Raw genomic sequence first — 21,700 nt, 5'->3', positions numbered from 1 at the left:
CCCCCCCCCAAAAAAAAAAAAAATCACCTTTATATAGGGTTGTAGCATGAGCACATTATATAGTTACCTGCAGAGCAAGAGGTATATTTGTTGTGCTAAAATACTCAAGAACATTTTGAGAATAGTGAGCAGTGGTCTGTGACTGGCAAACTGAGGTCTTGCTGTCATTCTTGCAAGATTGATTAACTTATGTTGGGAAGAGAAGAAAATCCAGTCCCCTTCCAATCTGTTTAGGTGATAGAAGAAAGAGAAAAACTGAAGAACGAACGAGAAGCACGGCAGAAGAAGCTTTATTATCTCAAGACTGAATTGGACAGGCTTCGTAAACAGCAAGGTACAGTGCATTCCATTCCTCCACCCGCTTTGTTTTATCCACTGGTATGGGTCACAAAGTCCTAGTACCTATAATTTAAAATTTCCATACTCCGGGCAATGCAGAACTCTCAAGAAGGCAGAGACCTAATTACTGTATTAAAATTAATTATGTCAAAATTTGGCTGTTACGCTGAAGCAAACAGTTGCTCTTACATCTTCTTCGGCAGCTTAAGTAAAACGAATTGCACTTTGTGCATTTCAGTGCTTCTTTAGAAGAAGTGACTGAAATAGTAACTTAAAGACATGTCACTGTGCCTTTCGGTTTTTCACGAATCTTATTTGGAGAAGGAAGAGTGCCCTAGACAGAGCTAACTATTTTTAAAATGTTTATTTGGTCCAAGTAAGTACTGATTTCCCTCACCATTGGCAAATTATACTTTCAGGTTAGAATGTGTGATTAACTTTTGCTTGTTTGGTCACACAGGGAAGTGGCAGTTATTAAATGGATTCTCTCTCTTGATGATTATGGTGCCTCTGTTAGGGGTGTACATTAAGGCAATACTTATAGAGGTGGATTGTGCAGATGCTGTACCTGAGAGTCAGTTCCATCTTTACAACTTCCTAGACAAGATTTAGCTGTAGTATTTTATATTAGTATTTTACTTGTTGCTGGAATAGTTGTACAGATCTTAAGACAGTTTTCCTGTTGCATTTCCAACTCTTCTACTTCCTTGATGGGCTCAGGAGAGATGTTGAGGAAAAAACGTCGTGAGAAGGATGGACACAAAGACCCGTTATTGGTAGAGGTGAACAGGCTACAAGAGAATATTATGAAGGAGATTTCAGAGCTGCATAAAGAATCTGATGCAGCTGACAAGAAGCAGTCTGAGCTAGACAAAGTAGCACAAATCCTGGGGATTAACATATTTGAAAAACCCCGGAAACCACCTGTGGAAACCAAAGATTCCTTGGAAAAGAACAGCAAGTCAGAAAATGCAAAAGGTCTGGAGAAACCATCTTCCTCCAACAAGGTAAAGTCTTCTGGCTTGTGTGCTAATGATTTTCCCACTAAGAGAAGAGGGCACCAGGGAGACAGCTATTTACTAGAGGATCATTTGATGTCATTTGTTATCACATCTCATATCCTGGTTTTGATGGTGCGTGCAGGTGAGAGTCAATGTATCAGTGTTTATAATTCCCCTCACTTCAATACCACTTACTGTTTTTGATCTTGGTTTTGCTGAGGTGTTGGTTGGATTGAACACTTATCATGACTGTTTGTAACTGTTCAGTCTCAGTGCCATACCAGGAAGACAGACCTTTTTTCTCTACAACATTTCTGGCATGGCCTGTCAAGGAGGAATGTTTGTAGCAGCGAAGCTCTCTGCAAGTTTGAACCATGTTGGTCTTCTCACTGGGTGGTGATATTAACAAATCGCAAGACTTACATATGATTGTCAGTTTAACAAGATTATTGTGTACACACTATGTGTTCTCTCTCAAGAAATGTCAGTATGCATCAGTATGGTCTATACAATTGAGTGCTGGATATACCAAAACAGACATTGCATTCCAGAAGATCATTTTTACGTTGGAAGTAGTGTATAATAGTAACATCTGAAAGGTTATGCGTGTATTCAGGAGATGAATTATGCTGCTTTTCAGATACTTACTTATTTCTGTAACAGAAATAGCTGATAGGAGATGCTTTTTGTGTAGACCTTAGTGTGTACTTTTTGCAGAGAGGAAGATGTTAGTAGGGTAAGAAGTATTTCCTACAAGGTCACTCAAATCTGTGCATCCTGTAAACTTTTTCCTTACTTTATCCTGGTCTGGTTCAGAGAACTCATTAGATGTCTTTAATCTGAAGGCTTGGTTTTGTGTTTTGTTTTTGTTGTTTCTTGAAAGATCACTGAAGTTTAGTATCCACTTTTAAAAATCTTTTGTTTCAGTCACCGCATCATAAAACTAATGTGGGCAACAATGTCTGTTAAATCTTACATTGCGTTAAGTTATATTGCTTTCTTTTCTTGAGATACAGCATGTGTGAATACATTTTTCATTATTTTAGTTTTCATTGTTTGTATTTTGTTGCAAACCCATAATAACTTGATCCCCTTTTCATAGTTCCTTATTTTAACATGGAAAATTCTGATTTCTGGCCGGGAACATTTAATATTTTCAGATACCTGTAGGTACATGGGACACTGCCTTTTAGTCTCTGAGATTCACCTTGTAATTCTGATTGTTAAATGAACAGAAAGATGGTGCAGGCTTCTTGACACTGAGATCAGTTGACTCTGCCAACCTAAGGGCAAAAACATATGCCTTTCTGCTTATTTGTAAGCTTGTGCTTGTGGTCCCTGCTGCTGGAACCTGTGTCTGTGTGTTGTAGTTATGTAGTGAGTGCAGAGGTGAAGCTGGCTTTGTTATACTAAACAGACAGATTGTTCCTTCTGGGCTCTAAATAACAGCAAATTATAAAGGCATCTTTGAGCTGGGGTTAAGCACAAACTGGGGTTAAGAGTTGGCTGTCACCTGTCTATGTGAGAAGCATTGTCTTTTTCAAGTTCTGATTGAGATAGTATTTTCATAGGATATATTGGGTGGGTGTATGTCTGTATATAACATAAACAGTATCATGAACATTCTTCCATGCACTTCCTTCAGATCATAAGTTGATCTCATTGTTTAAGAGAATGTCAACTTTGCTGTGTTCTTGCAGAGAGGATATATGCAAATATTCACAGGGTGACTTTCTACTTGGCTACCAACAACTAGATCGTATTGGGATATGGATATCTGTGGGGTGCATAGTGGCCTGAGTGTCTTCTTTGTTTAATTTACAATGTATGTTGTGTGGGGTGGTGTTAATAGAAGAGAATCTATCCCTGTTTATCAAAAGGAATTTCAAGTAAGGCAGATGTTACTCAATGGTTCTGAATCTGCTTAAGTAAATTTGTTCAACGCCAACAGTGAATAACTTGAAAATCATGCAACCAACTCAGGTCTGCTAAGTTAACATGCTGTTCTTTAGACTGCCATGCAGATTAGAAATGATAACACATAATGGGATTTCAGCCATTGAAAATGTAACTCAAAGCTCAAAATATATCTAGTACTATCATAATCTAAATTAGCAGGGCTCATTCATGATCTATGTCAGGGTTTATTTGTTTTGCTACTCTGCAATGTTAGTTTAGTATAAATTTTGGCCAGAGTCCTGAAATGTTTGTGTATCACTGTATGGCATCTTCCTGTACAAATCAATGTAAGTGCAGATTCTACATGCTTAAATGCTTCACCTTACATACTTAGGTAATTAACAAAACATCATCTTTCTGTTATTTCTAATCAATGAGTCTTTTGGAGAATTCAGGAACTCTCAAATAATCTGATAAAGCTGATTGAGTTCAGTACTTTCAGTCAAATAATTCTTACTTCCTTTTTCATTCTTCATTCATCCAACTACTTGTACAGTAACTTCTGAATGATTCTGAGGGAACCATTTTAGGTCTTCTGGGCACTATATGACTAGTATGGTAAATTGGAACCATTCAGATCTTTATGTGAAACCCATGAAGTGGGAAGGGTGCATGCCATAGGGAATTTGTTAATTTGGTTCCTTGATTACCTACAACCATCCAGCCATTACATCTGGGAGCCTTACTGGAAGCTCTTCACTGCAGCCACGCAGCGTCCTAGTCGGCAATACCAGCTCTCTGAAACAGTGGAATTAGCCTGGGCGCTGAAAAGCAGGTGATATTTTTTTTTTTTTTTTTTTTTTTTTTTTGGTGTGTGTGGCTTCTGCTGGAGGCAGGTTCTGAGTTCTAGAGCATTATGTCTGTCCTGCCTTGTCTTAGAGAAGTGTTTCCTTTTGTTCAATTTAGGAATCAAAAACTCCTAATGAAAAATCCAGAGGTAGAAGCCCGAAGCCAGCAGAATCTTCTTCACAGTCCTCCAAACACCCTTTCCAGTTGGCCAATATTTATGAATATTATGATGCAGGGAATCACTGGTGCAAAGACTGCAATACCATCTGCGGGACCATGTTTGACTTTTTCACACACATGCATAATAAGAAACACAGACAGGTATGTTGCAGGCTTCCTTCACTAAGTGCATTTCATATTGCTATAAGTATTAACACTAGAACATACATCACAGAACTACATTTTACAAGAAAACCTGAAGTAATAATGAAATAAAGAAGTTGCTTATCAAATTCTTTTTCCCTAATGTTGGACTTGAGCAGTTTGTACAGCTACTGGTGTGTTCCAGTTAGTGTAAATGGGGCCTGTACTCAGTTTGTTTGGGAACTAGCATTTGATATTTGTGTTTCATATGTTTACCTGTTCTTTGCCATCATTTACATTTTACCCTTTTCACAGGTTATTTTCTCATTATAAATTGCAAAATGGGAGGGGAAAGAGAGGAAAACTTAGTTCCTGTAAATATTTGCACATTAATTTTAATGTGCAGTGTTCTGAAAGGATGTTAAAAAGGAAAAAGACGAGTGTACTTGCCTTACTAGTGTAATATATGAGCCTGTATACCTCTGTCACTGTGCAAATAGACCCTGGATCCTTACAACAGACCTTGGGCTTCGAAGACCCAGAGTGAGACCAAACAAGACTCCATAAAACGCATCGATAAGATAACTGTTCCTGCCAAAGGTACGTTCATGTTTTTTAACTTGGGTATTGTCTCCCTTTGCCCTCCAGCAGGTTCCAGTTGCTCAAAGAAAGGAATTTCAAACCTTTATGTTATTATAGGAGTACATATACTGTAGCATTAGGTAAAAGGCAAATGATTTACTTTCCTGGTTGTTTGTGTGGTCATGAAACAAGAGTGTAGGAAAACATAGCATGGGTCCTTTTCTTCTCTTTAGAGTTTAGTTTTTTATTTTGAATACCGGGTGACTTTTTCTTTCTCCAGTGTAGTTCTGAAGTGATTTTTGCTAACATATTAGAATTCAGAACATGATCACAAGAGTTTGCATTGTTTGGGGTACTCCACAGTCTTGAAACACTCTTCTGTTCAATACATTTTTAGTAGAGGTGTCCCTGAAAAATCACTGATGAGTACTTGGTAGAGTGTAGATACAGAGAATCTGAGAAAGCCATACGGAAGGGACTGTAAGTGATTTGAAAATTCATATAAGATTTAAAATCTGAAATCTAAATAGGTTTGCCAGTGATCAATCTCAGTTTCTTAATCTGTTGTGTATTCATAGTGCCCACTAAAGGAGAATCTTCAGTGTGTTAGATAAGTGCAGCTGGTTCTGTAGGCACAAGGATGCAGTCTTGCTGAACTTCAGTGAAAATACTTGTGTTCTTTTTATAAACCAGGTGTTTAGTATTTGACAGACTATGCCAGAAAGATAGAAAATAGATTAAGACTGTAGGAAATGTTAACCTACTTGAATAAGGGATAACCTTAATATGATGGAGAGCACTAAAATAATTTATTTAATCAGAGTAATCAAGCTCCTTTACTTTACATGTTTGCTTCTGGTAGTGTTGTTTCACATACTGTAAGCATAAGGAGAGCAGCATTAATTATTTCAAAAGAAACTGCTGGAGGTTTTCCTGTTGTTCTTTGATATGTTTATCTGGCTTTGTCAAGAGCTTGGCACTTACTAAGTTTTGTTTCTCTGATCATTTTCTTCGGCCTTTTCAGGCTCTGAATTTCTGATTCCCATCACTGGATATTATTGCCAGCTCTGTCATGAATTTTTTGGAGATCAAATCTCAGCAGAGCAGCATGTGAAAAGTCATCCCCACAATGAGAAATATAAGGTTGGTAACCGGTGTACCAGGATTGAGTAATTCCTTGTGTTAGCTTCTCCTTGTTCTGTCTTCTTTCCTGAAGAATGACGTTTGACTCCTTGGAGTATATGTATTTGGTTATCTTCACTACATTCTACCCAACTAAATAAGCAGAACTTCCCACTACATAGAGACTAATCTTTCATCTGCATGAGGTTGAAATGGCATTTAAGTCCCAGTGTTGATTTTCAGACTTTTCTGTAAGTGATAGCATTGCTGCAAGCCACCACTCAATTCACATTAAATTACAGAATGTGGAGTTTGTAGCATCTCGGTTTCATGGTAGGAAGAAGTTCGCTGCTCCCTTAGCATTGACATGGCACTAACTAAAGAAGTCAAAACTGTTAATTTATGTATTTATTTTTCGTGGAAACAGTGGCTAAAATTGTGACGTATATTTCCACAGAAATACATAGATGAAAACCCGCTTTACGAAGAGAGGAGAAATCTAGACCGTCAAGCTGGTTTGGCTGTAGTTCTGGAAACAGAGCGCAGGCGGCAGAGCGAGCTGAAACGGAAACTAGTTGAGAAACAGAAAGAAGAGAAGGATGAGAAGAAACAAAAAATAATAAAGAAAGAGGAAGCAAAGAGCATCCCGGAGCTTGGAGAAGGAACTAGTGAAACTCAAGGCAAAATAGATTCTTCTGGGCGGAAAATGGGTATCAAGCTTAAGCTGAAGAAGGAAGATAAGGAGGAGAAAAAAGAAGAAAAGAAAGAGGAATCTAAAAAAGAATCACCAAGCCAGACTTCATTTGGGAAATTCAGCTGGAAAAAGGCTGAGAGAGAGGATAAAACCCCTGGAGGAGCTATTGTAAAGGAGGAGAATACAGAAGGAAACAAAGAAGAGAACAAATGTCAGTCTGGGAAACCCCATGTCAAGCCCATTGAAATCAAGCTGTCTGGAAAAACTGTTATTCCACACACAAGCCCATGGATACCAGTTGTTTCCACCTCAACACCAGCAAAAATGCTACCCAATCTACCAGTCCCCACCATGATTTTCAGGAAGTCTACTACTGCACCAGTTAGCAAACCAGCACCTTTGAACACCTTTTTATCCATAAAATCCTCTGGAGCTACCACCAAACCACTGCCTGTGGTGAAAGAAACCAATGCAGATCTGCTGCTGCCACCAGATATCATCTCAAAAGCTTTTGGAGGTGAAGAAGTAATTTTAAAAGGGGCGGAGGAGGATTTGAAAACAGCAGAGAAAAGTGAGTCTTCTCAGACTTCTGATATACCACCTCCACCCACTCTTTCAGCAGCAGTTCAGCAGACAGCTGTCATCCCTGCAGATGAAGTAGCTCCAGGTGTGTCTGAAAGTGAACAGACAATGTTGGCAATGCCAGTGAGACCCCCTCCACCACCACCTTCAACTGCTTTCAGTGAACAGGCAAAAAAAGTAGAGAAACGAAACTCTTGCTTGGCCACAGCCAATGCTAAAGATCTCTATGATATTTTCTATAGTAGTGGTGGAAAAGGTTCAGCTGACGGCAAGCTTACAAGTTCTGCACTTCCAAATGGAGAAAGCTGTAACCCAACAAAACCTGCAGACTTACCTGCAAACCCTAGAACAAATAATAGCTCATCCTCCTTGAAAGAGGATTCTCAGAATGTGGCAACTGAAGTTAACCAAGTCCACTCAGCTGAGAGGAGGTCAGAACTGGAGAAAACTGATGTTCAGGAGACGTTAATACTTCATACTGAGATAAGCCCTGACATTGAAAACGGTGTTCAGAAAGATGTAGGTCAAAAATTTCAGACAACTCTTTCAACAGATGCTCAGACTAAATTGAAAGAAGATTCCTCACAGTGTAATCAAGTAACAGGGAGGTGGATTCTTGGCGAGAATCGGGCTGAAATGAACAGAAAACCACTTCAACCTCAGCTGTCAGAAAGGTCTGTCACAGAATTGCCAGAAACCAAAACTGCTTCTGTTATCCAGATGCCTGCAGAAATTGGACATGTGGATATAGAAGGTAGAGAGAAGGTAGGCAGTCAGGAACTCTGTGATCGACAGAAAAAAGAGGCCCAAGAGAAAGTTGGACAGGAAGATGCAAATAAAACTGTGGTTACTAACACAAACATTCCTGGTACCTTGGAGAAAGATGCAGAGATGAAAGACTGGGAACTAAAGGCGGTAAAGCCTGAGCTTAGCTTACACCCAAAGACTTTGTTACCTGAAGCACAGAATGAAATTCAAAATTTGGGAAATTCCCATTTGGTAGAGGATAAGTTAAGTGATAACTGTAGAACTCACTCAGAAACTGATAATCCAGATTTGTTCTGGGATTTTCAGAACACTTCAAAAGAAAAAGCTTTAGTAGCAGTAGTGACAGAGCAGAATTCTATTGATGCCTCCTTAAAAGATGCAAAACTGAAAAGCATAGCTCTGGAAGTATCTCAGCCAGGGGACCTTGGTGAAGCTCACCGCATTTCCAGAACCCAAAGTAAGATTTCAGAAATGACAAGAAGTCCTGGTGAATGGGACACTTCCAGAACTAATAATGGAGAAGAACAGCTCATCACAACCCATTCTGCTTCTGAAAGTGGTTGGGATCTATCAAGTACTCCAAATGTAGAAATAAAAACTGGTTCTAATGTAGTTAGTGCTTCAGATCTGACAGAAGTACGGCCAGACAGATGTCTCACCAACACAGAAACCAGAAGTAGCATATTAGAAGCTCAAGAAGTTCAACCTGAACCTTCAGACCAAGCAGTATTAGATAACCAAACGCAAAGGCAGGAGGTTGCATGGTTAGTCAATGCCTGCTCTGGGAACATTGTTGAACTCAGATCCAGTGTAGAATTAGTAGTTGAAGTTGAAAAAAAATCATTAGGACACACTGGATCTGATGCAACATTAGATAATGGTTTTATCAAGAGAGATGCAAAAGAAGTAGGGACTGGAGGTTTTTCTAGAGCTCGCTCTGATCTTGTCCAAGAGTCAGTGGTTGCTTTATCGGCAAATTCCCAAAGGGAGCATCTTTCAGAAGCAGCTGTCCACTCCCCAGAAACAAAGCATAAGGTTGTAAGAACCTCAGCGAGCAACGACCTTCATCTGAATACCAGTCACTCAGGACTGAACACTGAGCAATCTGAAAGTCCCTCTGCAAATGTTCACATGGATGACAAGAAAGTTTCTTTGACATCAGAAGGTGTGAAACATAATGAGATTTCCTCCCAGAAAGCAGAGCTCGACTTCAAAAGCACTGATTTCAGTTTAGGAGATACTAAGGTAAAACACGAATGCTTCAGCATCCTTACAGCAGGACTTTTAAATGAGAATAGAGAAGTCTCAAAACTAGAAACTGTTGCATCCATTAGGATGGAGTCCAGTAAACTTAAGAAGCTGGGCGTTGAAAAAACAGTGGATGAAACAGAGATTACTGATTTTGCTACATTGACTCCTAGTAGTCGGGAAGAAAAATTTTGCACACGGATTTCTCAAACAACTATGCCACAGCTTGGATTGCAGTCCTCAAAGAGTGACACTACAGAAGTGGTCATGCCAGTTCTAGAAATACAGGGCATTTCTCCCATGTCTGAAATCCTTCTGAAAATAGAGGAGAGCAAAGGTGGTACTGATGAAATGCCATCACTGAGTTGTGATGGAGGCCGCACAGAAAATCAGGCTTCTGGGTGTGTGGAAACTTTCCTTCCTGGGCTCAAAGAAACACATGAAAAGGAGGGTGGCTTGGGAGGCAAGGGAGTGTGCACCATCCAGAGCAAGAAGACTGAGCAAACAGAAATTGCTGACAGTAGTTTGGAAGTTACAACAAATTCAGGAGTTGCTGAAAGCTTAGCAGAAAGCCCAGTGGGTTGAAGTGAACCCAGCCAGTCCCAATATTTGAGGAGCCAGAGCTGGGATTATGTATATGTTTGGTTTTTTGTTCCAGTTGAAGGTTTTGGGTGTATTTTGCATCCTGTGGCAAGACTTGACTGAAGTGAAACTTACATCTTTGGAAACCAGACACATACTTTATTCTGTACATAATTAATTGTGTAAAATGTTTTTTCATGTGAATTTTTTTGCCAATTTCTTTTCTACACTCTGCTATTAAAATGGAATCTCTCGTTTATAATGCGTGCGTCTTTGTTGTTTATTTTGGGGGCTTTTATTCTTTGACCATTCTTGGATGATTTCCAGCTCACCCTGTTTGTGTCAGTAGCACCATGAGTAGCCCAGCCGCTGGGACAAGCTTGAGAACAGCAATTTAAAACTTGAGGAAATGGAGACTTGCAGAAGAGCTAAACCTGAACATTTCCTTTAAACTGTAATGCATGGTTCTGTTTACTTTCATTGTTTGAAATGCAAGAATGTGATTAGAGTTGATTTTGTTGGTTTGTTTATCTGTCTCTGTGATTTGTAATTACTGTTATATTACATCTGTGCTTAAGATGTTTCATTGTATTGTATAAGCACATGTATGGATGCCACATCACTAAGCAAGGGGAGAAAATCTGTCCGACTGGCTTTTGGAGAAGAAGACTAATCGGTAAGGCTCTGTGGCCTGACACCTGGACCAGACATATTGAGGTCACTTACATGATTTGAAATGGGCTTTCTTTCATTGTATTGTGATCCAGTAACTATTTGTGTTAAATCATTTAGCAGCTGACCAGCTCTGAAGAAGCAGAAGATCAGAACCCTGGTGTCAGGAATTGGACTCGCTTCATGTGATACAGACACATGCATGCCTACCCTGAATGGTCCTTGAGCTATCAAAAGCTCTAGTGTGATGGTTCTCATTTGTATAGCTTGTTAAAGACTAAGGTATTAAATGTGTTTGCTTGGATAAATATAACATTTTTACTTGTAAATTGTTTAAAAAATAAACATATGGTGGTCAACAAGACTTTCTTCTTGATTTTCTTTTTTTCTTAAGTGTTTTATTTCAATTAGTTTCTAACTCCTGTAGTAGCTGATAAAATTGAGAAATTTTAGATGATGAAGATACTCAACAGTTAGCCTGCTCAGTAAAAAACTGGTTTATTCCCAGCTGACATCAATGGAAGAACTACCGTCAGCATCATCAGTGGAAGTTTGTTTGAAGTCCTAAGCCCTGTGTAAAGCTCGAGATGGGACATCGGGGGGGGAACCCAAGCAGAGTTTGTATTTCTGTAATCACTACCAGCGTGTGGACCTCCAGAGGAGGAAAAATCACCATTTTTCTTCTGTTTCTGTGACTGTGTGTGAAGAAGGTATGAAACATTTTTCAGAGTCATTGTGGTGGTGTTCATATTAGAAATGTAAGAACTATCTAAGCTGAATTTGGAAATGTAGTATAAATGGTCAAGTAATCAAAAAAAAAAGGTATTTAAGAAGGGAAGAGTATTTTCAGAAAGGCTCTTTAAGCTGTTTTTATGATGTTAAGCAGTTACTGCACTGAATATAAGAAGTCTTTGTTAGTGTCACTGCCCTACTTTTTTCAAATAACCGTTTGCTGTCAAAACCAAAGAAAGCAAGGTTTGACACGCTTTGATACTTTCAAACTGGAGTTGGGTAATGAGTAGATATTGCTTAAATGTTGGTTTATAAATAAGTCCTTTGTTTCTCAGTTTTCTTCTGTATTTTTTTTAATTATATATCTGAGTTTATTTGTTTACATTTGACAGCTCAATTTTTTTCCCCCATTTTCTCTCCCAATTTCTTCAGTGAAGTGCCTGGTCCCTTGTAAATCCACAGAGGAAGAGGGGAACTGATTTTCTTGCCTACCTTTTATTGAGGGATATCAGGGCAGGGAAGGAAGATATTAAAGGGAAAGCTGAATTTTTTCCACAGTTCTGCATTTTAGATGGTGGTGTTTTGGAATACAGACCTGCTTTCTGGTTAGTTTCCTGCTGTGGATTGGTTTTCATGAAGGTCTCAGTGCATGCAATGGCAAACAGAATAATTCGGACAATTGTCTTCTTCAGACAACCTTATTCAGTGATGTGTTACCTATGTGGGACATACTCGATTAACTTTATTTGGGGGGAAAGGACATCAGTGTAAATCCAATATCCTTGTTATCTGCTCTCTTACAGTTGCTTCTGTAAGTAGTGGTATTCAGTGCTGAACCTGACTGACCACGAATGGAGAGCAGCTAGCACCAAGGGAAAGCAAGAGCTTTGCAAATGAGAAACTGAGAATTGTTACCCCATATTTGTCTTCAGCTTTCCAGAAGCTGAACCTTCCTATGGTACAAATTAAGCTGTACTTCTGTTCATGCCGTTTAGTCAAATGATTGTCCCTCTATCCCTGAGTGGAGTAGGCCTCTATCCCACACTGGAAGAAAGATTAATTTGATCTTTTTTGAGGTAGGAATAAAAGGTACTTCTGGAATTGCTGGGCAAGAACAAAACAGATGGTGTAGATGATGACATGTAGGCAGATTGCCAGACAGAGGCTTTAACACTGTCGTGCAATTTCATGAAATGGCATATATTTTTATTTATGTATTTTTTTTCTTTTTTCTTTTTTTTTTCTTTTTTCTTTTTCTTTTTTTTTTTTTTTTTTTTTTTTTTTTTTTTTTTTTTGCTGTGGTTTCCAGAGGCATGCAGTAAATGATTTATCCACTGTACTGGTCCCCTGTGCTGGCAGAGCTGTAGCATAGTGCACTGACTGGGAAGCCTTAAGTTCTAGGCTGGCCTTGGACTCTTGACTCCAGATCCTCAGGAGGAGGGGTGAGTTAATGGAGGGGATTTACTTGTGTGTTTGAATGGTGCAATACAGCATTACCTCTCCTTCCCGATCTAGTTCTCTAAAAGCTGCATAAGGCATAAGTTACCTTTCTCCTGATTTTTAGAAGGCTGCTGATAGGGAGGAAATAAACCTACTGTGAATGTTTCTTTACTACTTCAGACCAGGCACAAATACCTAATGAATTCAGAGGACAATGGATTAAGCCTTCATTTGATGCTGCAACCTTTAGTTTGCCATGATGGAGGCTGGCAGAAAGGCCTTTCTCCCGGATCAACTTTGTTGCAAAACCAAGCTTTACTGAGAGGCAGTGGAAGAAGTGCCATGGAAAAGCTGCTGGTGTTCTGTCATTCTATTGTATGTCCAGGTGGTTTTTTTAGTATTTTTCCAGTTTCTTTTAACATTTGTGGATGCGTTTGGAAAGGAGAAGCACCCTTCAAATGTTTATGATTTGCAGAGAACTTTAAAAGCAAAAGTAATTTTTAGACAAAATACAGGAATTTTTTTTCCCTAGGTAGTCTCTTGGGCAGATAAATCTTGCTTCTAGCTTGCTGGAATCTTTGACTTAAGTTTTAACTAAGCAGCAGATAAGCTTTTTGGGGGGGGGTGTTGTTTCTTTGTTACAGACTTTTAAATGCCATGTGAGCAGGGAAGAAATGTATCAATCAGCATTCTGTTGTTAATTTTGTTCCAAATGCATTTGTGTCTTAGTGGTAAAAAGTACAAGCAGTAGATTAAGATATATGGTCTCTGCCATTACTTAATTATTGCCAAAGGTGAAAATAAATGCCTAATTTTTAGCTAAGCTAGTTTTGTCCATGGAAACAGATGGTAAGAAAAGGGGGCAAAACCATAATTTTTTTAGTCTGGTAAACCCTAAACAGAAATAGCAAGTGAGAGTAAGTGTTGGTAGCAGAAGTCTTTAAAAAAACCAAACCCACAACAATCCACCAAACTAGTGCATCCCAAAGCATAAAACTCTATTTCTTTAGTGCAAAGGGCAAGAGGAATCACATGGTATAGGTTTTTATGTGGCACTTAAGTGCGAATGGCCTGTGTGCCGCCACTGTGGGAGTATAAAGCAGCCATAAATTTGGTTTTACTTGGCTCCTCTGCCTCTGCCTAGGATGAAGGAGAGAGATGCAGGTTATGGTTTCTAGACCATCCTTTTTGCTAGCTGTTTTCAGCCAATATAGATGTATTTTTGGTTGTAACCAGCTTGAGCAAAATAACACATCTGCAGACTTATATTCTGCCTTAGAGCAGAAGCCCAAGGCTCCATATTTAGTATTAGTTTCTGGGGTTTGTTTTGCAATCCCACATCCACCTCTTCTTGGGCTGTCTTGTTGCTTGCAATGAGAAGGCTGATTACCATATGTTAGCAGTTCTAGGCTCTAGTAAAATGAGTCAAGTTGCTGTAATAATTCCCATGAAGCTGTACGGCAATGGGGTGCAAAGAACAGAGCCATCAGAATTGCTCAGGGAGGTGGTGGAAAATAGTTCAGTAGCTGCAGCAGATGAAACCTGTATCAGAGCTACTTCAAGGAAAGCAATGCTTCCTTTTATTAGTAGGCTGGCTGAAGAATCTTCAGTTTACAGACAGGAAAGCACACACACAAGGTAATGTTTTCAATTCTTAATCACATACAATTTTTGTTCAAGAAACTGCTTTTGTAAGGGAGCTTTAGCCAGAACCTAGGCAACACTGAAATAGTACCAGTCACCTGGGAACACCACCCTGTTTAATTTGCTTACAAACTTTGTATGAATGCAGGAACAAAATAACACTTCAGGAGCGATGGTAGCTGTGAAGAATATGAAAAGCCCTGTAACTGCTATCTGCTAAAAAAATGGTAGGGATGATCCTCACATCAGTACTCGTATTAGACTGTGTTCATATCCTGTCAGATATGAAAAAACAGAAATTAAAGGTAAATGTCAAGTAATTACATTAGAGAAGGACTCGTGTAGCTATGCACCTGAAAGATGGGTATTGTTAGCAGGGAAAAAAATAATAAAATCCATTAGCAAAGGAGTATCAGTCACTGCTGTTTCTTCTAAGAACTGGATGCTTAAGGCAATTCAACCCATTTAATAACATGTTTTCAAGGTACTGTTTAAACTTCATGTCCACTGCCAGTTAGTTTCACAGATTATAGTACTTTACCAAGTGTATGAGAGAGGTTCAAAACCAGTGTATCTTAATTGTGTCTCCAGCCATATCATTCAAGATAGGATTACAGAAGCAATTAGCACTTGTATTTCATGTATTCAGTGCAGTGAATTCATACAATGGATTCAGTTTGGCCAGGGGAAAAGAAAAATAAAATCCTGTATCTGCATTTGCTACAGTACTTTATAATTCACATTTGATCTATCTAGCATTTGATATGATACAGGCATGGACAGCCTGCTTCAAGCTGGCTACAATGTCTACAGAAAATAGATCATCCAAGATACTGAATGACCTGTAATTACTCCTCTGAGTGTTGAATTTGTGTTTCAGAATGCAGGAAAAGCTTACAGGTTGAAAGTTTATTTCAGGTTTGTAAGATGCAACCCTCTGCTTTACAGGTTAGCATCCTGGGTTATCCTAGTTCTTACAAATCTCCTCTCCTAGTGGAGATAGTGGAGAACCTACATTCACAGTCTGTTCAACTACAGCTGTTTTCATTCTGTATTAAGCTTGCTAGATTTCTTCGTAACTACATCAAAAGCTTTTGGTATTGAAAGCTTTTGATGCAGAGGGGAAACAATTAAAAGGGCCTCAGATTTGGGAATGTAACAGTCAAGTCCACCAGATGCTCAGCAAGCAGGATTTTAGGATGAGCATTGCGTTTGTTGTAACAAGCCCATTTTCTTTGCTGGCTTTTGGTTAATTTCCACAGGAGCTAAGAAAATGTTATCTGGAACTGCTGGACTTCTGGAATCCTGTTCTAAGAAGGTGGGTGCAGACGCATGACTGGAATGATATCTTTCTCTGTGGTATGAGGGCACATTCATGATTATTAATGTGATTAATCAGTGAGGCTTTCTCTATATTCTTAATGGTTAAACATGCTGTTCATGGGTATGTCTGTAATCTAAGTTCTTTTGCCAGCATCCAGGAAGACTCTGTATGTGTGGATGCTTCCTTTCTCTTGAATAAACAATTATTTTAAAAACAAACATTAAACTTTTATGAAAGAATGCTGGATCCTGAGTGCTGTTTGTTTAATTATTGTCTGAAGAGGATTAAAAAAATGCAGGCTACTCAAGGTATTAATAGTGGCAAGAGAGGGTGCTAGATTCTGAAGCTTCTTGATTCATGCAGCCTTTATGGCCCTACAATAACATGGTTTCTGTATCTCTTGGAAGAGGTGCTAAAAGTAGGGAAAAGGCTTTTTAAAACTCCTGTATCTATACTTAATCTGGAATCTTCCAGCTATTTTTAAACTCAGCTACCATGTTAAATTATTCATGCGAACTTTTTTGTCATATGTTTCCAGAAGTCCCTTGTTAACTCTTTTCACAGTTATTTCACCTGAGGGAGATGGCACTGTGTTTCACCACATAACCTGTGCTGAGAGCAGCTACCAAGCATTTAAAAGAATAAAGACAAACAACAAACAGGCTGCTTTTTTTGCATAGATTTATCATAGCTGTTGATTATTCTATAAAATAATGTGTAAGAGTTTGCTTTACAATATATAGATAGGCTCATCCTGCTTTGTATGTGATGAAAAAACAGACTCAATTGTTGATGCTGCTCAGGGAAGGAGAGCACTTTAGAAATATTTCTTTTCCCCACACAAGCTCCACACAATGCTAATGTGTTTCCTAGCAGCAGTGCCTGGTAAGTCTTACCCATCTGTATAATTAATCTTAAGAATTGAATTGTCAGCTCTCAGTTTGCTGTTGTGTTGTAGATCAACTTGCCCTTTCTACTTCCTTAATTTGCTACTGCAGAGGCTGGCTGGTAAACTAATTACTGTAGCACTGGCATCCTTTGGTTAATAGAGCTGTAATCCAGGGATGGATTCGAACACTGTGTCTGGAGAAGATTGCCTGTACTTTCTTCCCTTTATTCAGCAACCAAAGCAGCAGAGTAACAGAGATCCAGCTACTCTAGAAAATAAAATAAGCATGTATTTCTGCTGCTAAAGTATTCAAGAACATGGTACAGTATAGCTAGGGAAAAAATTAACTGCCACACAAAGGCTGCATTTTAAATTCTCTTGCAGTAGGAGAAAAGTGTTGGTTGGAGTTGCTAAACCTGGTAGCCTGATAGAGATGAAGCTGCCTGCACCTTCATGTCCCCAGGTCCAGCCAGTAGCAAGGCTGAGTCTGTACTCCCAGTAGGCACACAAACACCCTAACACATGTATGTGTATACACATGGCCAGCCACACAGATAAACACATATAAAAGCAGAAAACAGAACTTCTGCAAGTGGAAACAGGACCAACAGCATCATCCTCTTCCCCTCTCTGGAATGAAGGTCCTTAGTGGAACGTACAGACATATGTACATCATGGGTCCCTCCAGGAACAGGGCTTAGGTGTTCATTTATCCATTAGCTGGCCCCAGATCCTTCTCTACAGCTGCAGGTACCTGGTCATAGAAGCTCCCAAGGCCCACTGCCCCACTCAGGTTGCTGGTACTCAGACCCCCTTGCACCCACAAACACAGGTGCACACAGATTGTGGACCCCTTCAATAACTGGCCTTAGGCAGCCCACCCTGTAGCTGGCCCTGTGCCCTTTCATCTCTAACGCTCAGGCAGAAGCTGACCACACAGTAGTAAGGACTGAAGAAAGTCTGGAGAGCTGAAAGTAGTCAGGCTGGAAGGATACTAGGGCAAGTGTCATACATGCTTGTCCTGATCTTGATCTTCCCATGGTATCTGATTTTAGTTAATACTACTAACAGGCTATTTAGCTAACCAGAGCATGGTCTGAGCCAGAACTGATGTTCCTAGATACCTGATAAATACAGCTGTATGTCTGTCTGGCGGCCAGTAGTGGGCTTTTATCTGCAACACAGTGGCTGGATTCTGCTGCATCCAGGCACTCTGGAAAAGCTGCAGCATTGTCAGGGAAATGAGTAAAAAAATGATACTGATACAAAAGCGATTAGCAGCACTTTAACATGCACACTCTGCGCCTTGTAACACTCAAGTGTGTTTCGTGCTGTTCTACCAGTGCAGATTTCAGGATGCCTCTGTCATGGGGATTTTTGACAACCATAGAGCAAACAGGCAAGACCTGAGGTGGGGTGGTGTAAATACTGTGAAAATAATGTAGCTGTAATGAAGTAATGCCCCTTTTCTGGTTGTAATCTTTGGCCGGGTTTCCTATGGAAGTGAGGTTTAAACCATCAGGGTGTGTTATCTTCAAACTCAGTGACCCATTCCAGGCAAGTTCAACAAGTCGTCTCCACACTGGTGGCAGGTTCTTTTGGTGCAAAGCTGAAGAAGAGGCTGCAACATCAACTCATGTTTTGTTAGAGGTGAGAGAATCTGCTCAGGAGGAAGTCCTTTGTCTTCAGACAGAGTGTCATCCTGGACACCAAAGCCAATCACTCACAAAAGGCAAATACACAGGAAACCTTTGTTAAATGGCAGCTGGCATTAGAGCAGTGGAGCACCTCACACCTCTCAGAATAAATACTTCTGGCTGCTGCACAGCCTCAAGTCATGCAAAGGCTGCCAAATTCCTTAACTTACGTGTCACAGAGCACCTGACCAAGATCCACATCCACATACCCCCAGGGCTAAGGGGGCTGGAAGGGTTTACAGGGGTCCAATGGACAGGAAGCATCAGCCTGGGCTGGTTTGGTTCTTCCCATATGGGAAATTGGTATTACACGGCTTTTCCAGTGCTGGCATAATGTAAGGAGTCATCTACAGCTTCAGCCAAGCACACTGCAGTGCGGCTGCCTGAGGACCATGTGGACTCCCAGAGCTACAGTGCCATGTGAGTGAGCGTGGGGAAGGAAGGAGCCGTACCCTACCAGGGAGAGAACAAACAAGAGGAGAGCTGTGCTCAGTTCTGCAGCTTGACAAGTCTGCAGAGCCTTGGGTAGCCCATAGAAATCAGCTACCCTAGTTAAAACCCTGGTGTGAGCTGACAGCCCGAGTGGCTGCTGCTCCCAGAAGTAACCATATTGCAAAGCCATGGATCTCATTGCACAACAGCTAACTGCCTGGGACAAGATTAGTTTGAGAAGCACTTGGATGCAAAACAGAAACTAACTGTACAGAGTCCAAGTGAATTTCTTCTAGAGGGGCCAGGATGCTGCACTGTTGCCATTCACACCTCCCATGTCTCCAAAAAACTCTACGTAGCTAGGAAAAAAAAAATCACAACTGACAAGACACAGAATGACAAAGCAAAGCTCTCTTCCCTGTCCTCAGGGCAAATTGTAGCTGCCTGATCCAGGTTAGCTTCACACCTCCAACTGTTCTTCTCCCCAGCCATGAGATCCGTACAGTTTTCAAGAAATCGCTGGCTCCCACAACACAGAAAGGAAAATAAGGCTGTTGTGCAACTCAGTGATACAGACGAGAGGGTGCCTTCCATCTGTCTCCTCCCTGCAGTATTGCCACAACTGAATCAAAGAGAGAAATAAAAAAAGGCAGATGTTAACTTGAGCACCAAGATGAATACAACCCTTCTCCTGTGCCTGTGCTTATCTGAATCATCTGAATAGTGTAAATACAGAATAAATGCAGTAAATATAGGATATGACAGCAAGTGTTTTCATGGAATTAACACAAAATCTTTGCTTCTCAACATGTGCAGTCATGAGTGGACTCACAAACAGTCTTCATATGAGAAAATTAATCGTTTCATGTACTGCTTGCTACTTTGAAGACTTTTAAGCCCTATGTTTAGTCCTTGTCTGTGGACAAGAAAAAAAGCAAAAGGCTTGGAAATAAGGGCTAAACATTATCATGACCAGAAGCAACAGGAACTGAGGAGCAGGGGCAGTCTGTGGACATACTGCCCTGCTCAGTACACTTCCAGCTGTGCAAGCAAGCTGAACCCAACTGTTACTTCAAAAAAAGTGTTAAAAGCCTTCAGCCACTGTGTTGAATTTGGGAGGAAAAGACTCAGTCTCCCAAACCCCCAACTTAGACTGCCCACCCAGGCAAGGCTCCCAGGCACAACACCTGAGATGCTTTGAATAAATCCAAAATGAATAAAGGAAAAGCAGGAAATTCTTACAGCCAAGTTTAGACCAGCACTGATAAGGCAGCTTGCCAGGAGCCTTAATCTATTTTCTGGGTTTTTTTTAAATTGAAATAGCCTGTGGTTGCCCTTTACCAACCACTATACAACTAGAAGCAAATACACAAAGAGACAGAAATACCCCTATTATTCCTTCCACATTAAGTTGTCTCTAGAAGGCAGTTTTCTCCTAAATGTGTAGATTGACCTGTCAATATAGCAGAACTGGTGACTGAGCTGGTAGTGAAGTTTCTTCTTTCTAGCCCTTCAAGGTAGTTTCTTTGTCCTCCTACCTTTCATGAGGCTACAAGATCCCTACTTATTTGACCACAGGTTTTCCTCTTTATGCCTGACAAGTTCATGAAGTGCAGGCAGCCAGGACTCCTCTGCTGGAGCATCAACCTCACTGCTGGTGACAGACTGATTATTTTTTGCATGAGCTCTTTTGGCTTTCCCTGGCATAGCCTAGCCATTACAACATACATTGCTCTCTTACTCATGCTTCCTTTTTAGTACTGATGTGCTTTCTGCGGGACTGCTGCGTCCCAGACAATATGGCAATGCTGCTGAAGAGAACTAGAAAGAGAAAACAAAATTATTCCCTGTGATCCTATAATTGAGTTTTTCATTATTAATGATGCATCTTCATCCACACGCTTGGCTTTCCTTCCTGAAGATGCTGGCAAATAAGCAACTGAAAGCAGTGACCAGTGTTGCACCCCTCCCCTGCCCCCAAAGTTTAAAACAATTTTAATAAGCTGCCAGAGCAGTGCCTTAAGGAGTTTCGCCGTCAGCACAAAGTGGGGCAGGCTCTGCTGTGGCCAGCACTGCTTCAGCGTCCTCAAAAGCCACATCACCAGCAGGATACCGAGGTACCGCTGCAGCCTCCGGGCACGGGCCCCCGCCGCCTCGGCAGGGACAGGCCATCACACACCTGTTGGTGCAAACCCGCCTAGGAAGAAACGAGACCCACGGAAGCAGTGATTTCAATTTATTAATTTTATTTCCTCCCGCAACCGCAACATCTGCCGCAAGGCCGCGATTCCATCCGCCGCCACAGCTCACCGGTCGCCAGCAGCGGCGGGAGGCGGCCCGACAGCGGCCACTAGTGGCCCCGCGGGACCCAGGGCATGCTGGGATTCGTGGTCCCGGTGGTACCGTGGGTCCTCCCGGGGCGGGAAAGCGCTCGCTCACTGACGCAGTTTGACCCTTCTGCCACCCCGTCTCCCGCTGCCTGTTGCCGCGACACCGCTCGCCACAGCACATTCCAGCGTGGGTTCCGCGGTGGGGAGGGAGAGGGCGTTCTTCCTCCGGGCTTGTCCGCCGTACCGCCTGAACAGAAACGTGGGATCCTCCGCGTGTCTCGGGCCCCCTCCTCACAGAAGCACCCCAGCGTCCATCCTCGCACCCACATCTTCGTTTAGCAACTCCGCCTGGCGCGACGGGTAGGCGGAGACTGCCGCGGAATGGGCCGCGGTGATCAGGCATGACGGTGGGCAGCCCGCAAGAAGCCGGGTGAGGGGTCAGGCCGGGGACCTGCTCCTCCCTCCTTCCCTCCCCGCCCTGACATGCCAACCCGGCAGACGGCGGCGCAGCAGCGTGAGAGCCGCGTACGTGGGGCCGCCGGGGTGCTGCATGTGACTAAATGACTTCTCT

General features: G+C 41.2%; 1 protein-coding gene and 1 long non-coding RNA gene across 3 annotated transcripts in view; one reads left to right on the top strand and one right to left on the bottom strand.

Annotated features, from left to right (window-relative positions):
• ZNF318 (zinc finger protein 318) overlaps positions 1-11,003 on the top strand; it is a 21,907-nt gene extending 10,904 nt beyond the window's left edge. The window contains exons 4-10 of one of the 2 annotated variants that reach the window (XR_003398144.1): positions 235-334; positions 1,060-1,346; positions 4,206-4,409; positions 4,892-4,991; positions 5,998-6,116; positions 6,553-10,645; positions 10,762-11,003. Coding sequence is in view for 1 of the 2 variants with exons in the window: in XM_026846332.1 (XP_026702133.1) it covers positions 235-334; positions 1,060-1,346; positions 4,206-4,409; positions 4,892-4,991; positions 5,998-6,116; positions 6,553-9,972 (4,230 nt within the window). In the remaining variant the exon portion in view is untranslated. Of the gene's footprint in view, positions 1-234; positions 335-1,059; positions 1,347-4,205; positions 4,410-4,891; positions 4,992-5,997; positions 6,117-6,552 lie in introns of both variants that reach the window. The other variant, XM_026846332.1, reaches the window with a different exon arrangement.
• A 1,747-nt stretch (positions 11,004-12,750) lies between these two features.
• The window catches only part of LOC113478829, a 10,296-nt gene continuing 1,346 nt past the window's right edge, over positions 12,751-21,700 (bottom strand). The window contains exons 2-3 of the long non-coding RNA XR_003398145.1: positions 18,680-18,681; positions 12,751-13,637 (exon numbers count right to left, since the gene is read on the bottom strand). This is a non-coding gene — a long non-coding RNA (uncharacterized LOC113478829). The remainder of the gene's footprint in view (positions 13,638-18,679; positions 18,682-21,700) is intronic.

Source organism: Athene cunicularia (genome assembly GCF_003259725.1).
Source record: "Athene cunicularia isolate RWA chromosome 3 unlocalized genomic scaffold, athCun1 chr3_part1, whole genome shotgun sequence".
Lineage (NCBI taxonomy): Eukaryota > Metazoa > Chordata > Aves > Strigiformes > Strigidae > Athene > Athene cunicularia.
Note: the sequence above shows the minus strand (reverse complement) of the source record. Positions and strands in the feature narration are given on the sequence as shown.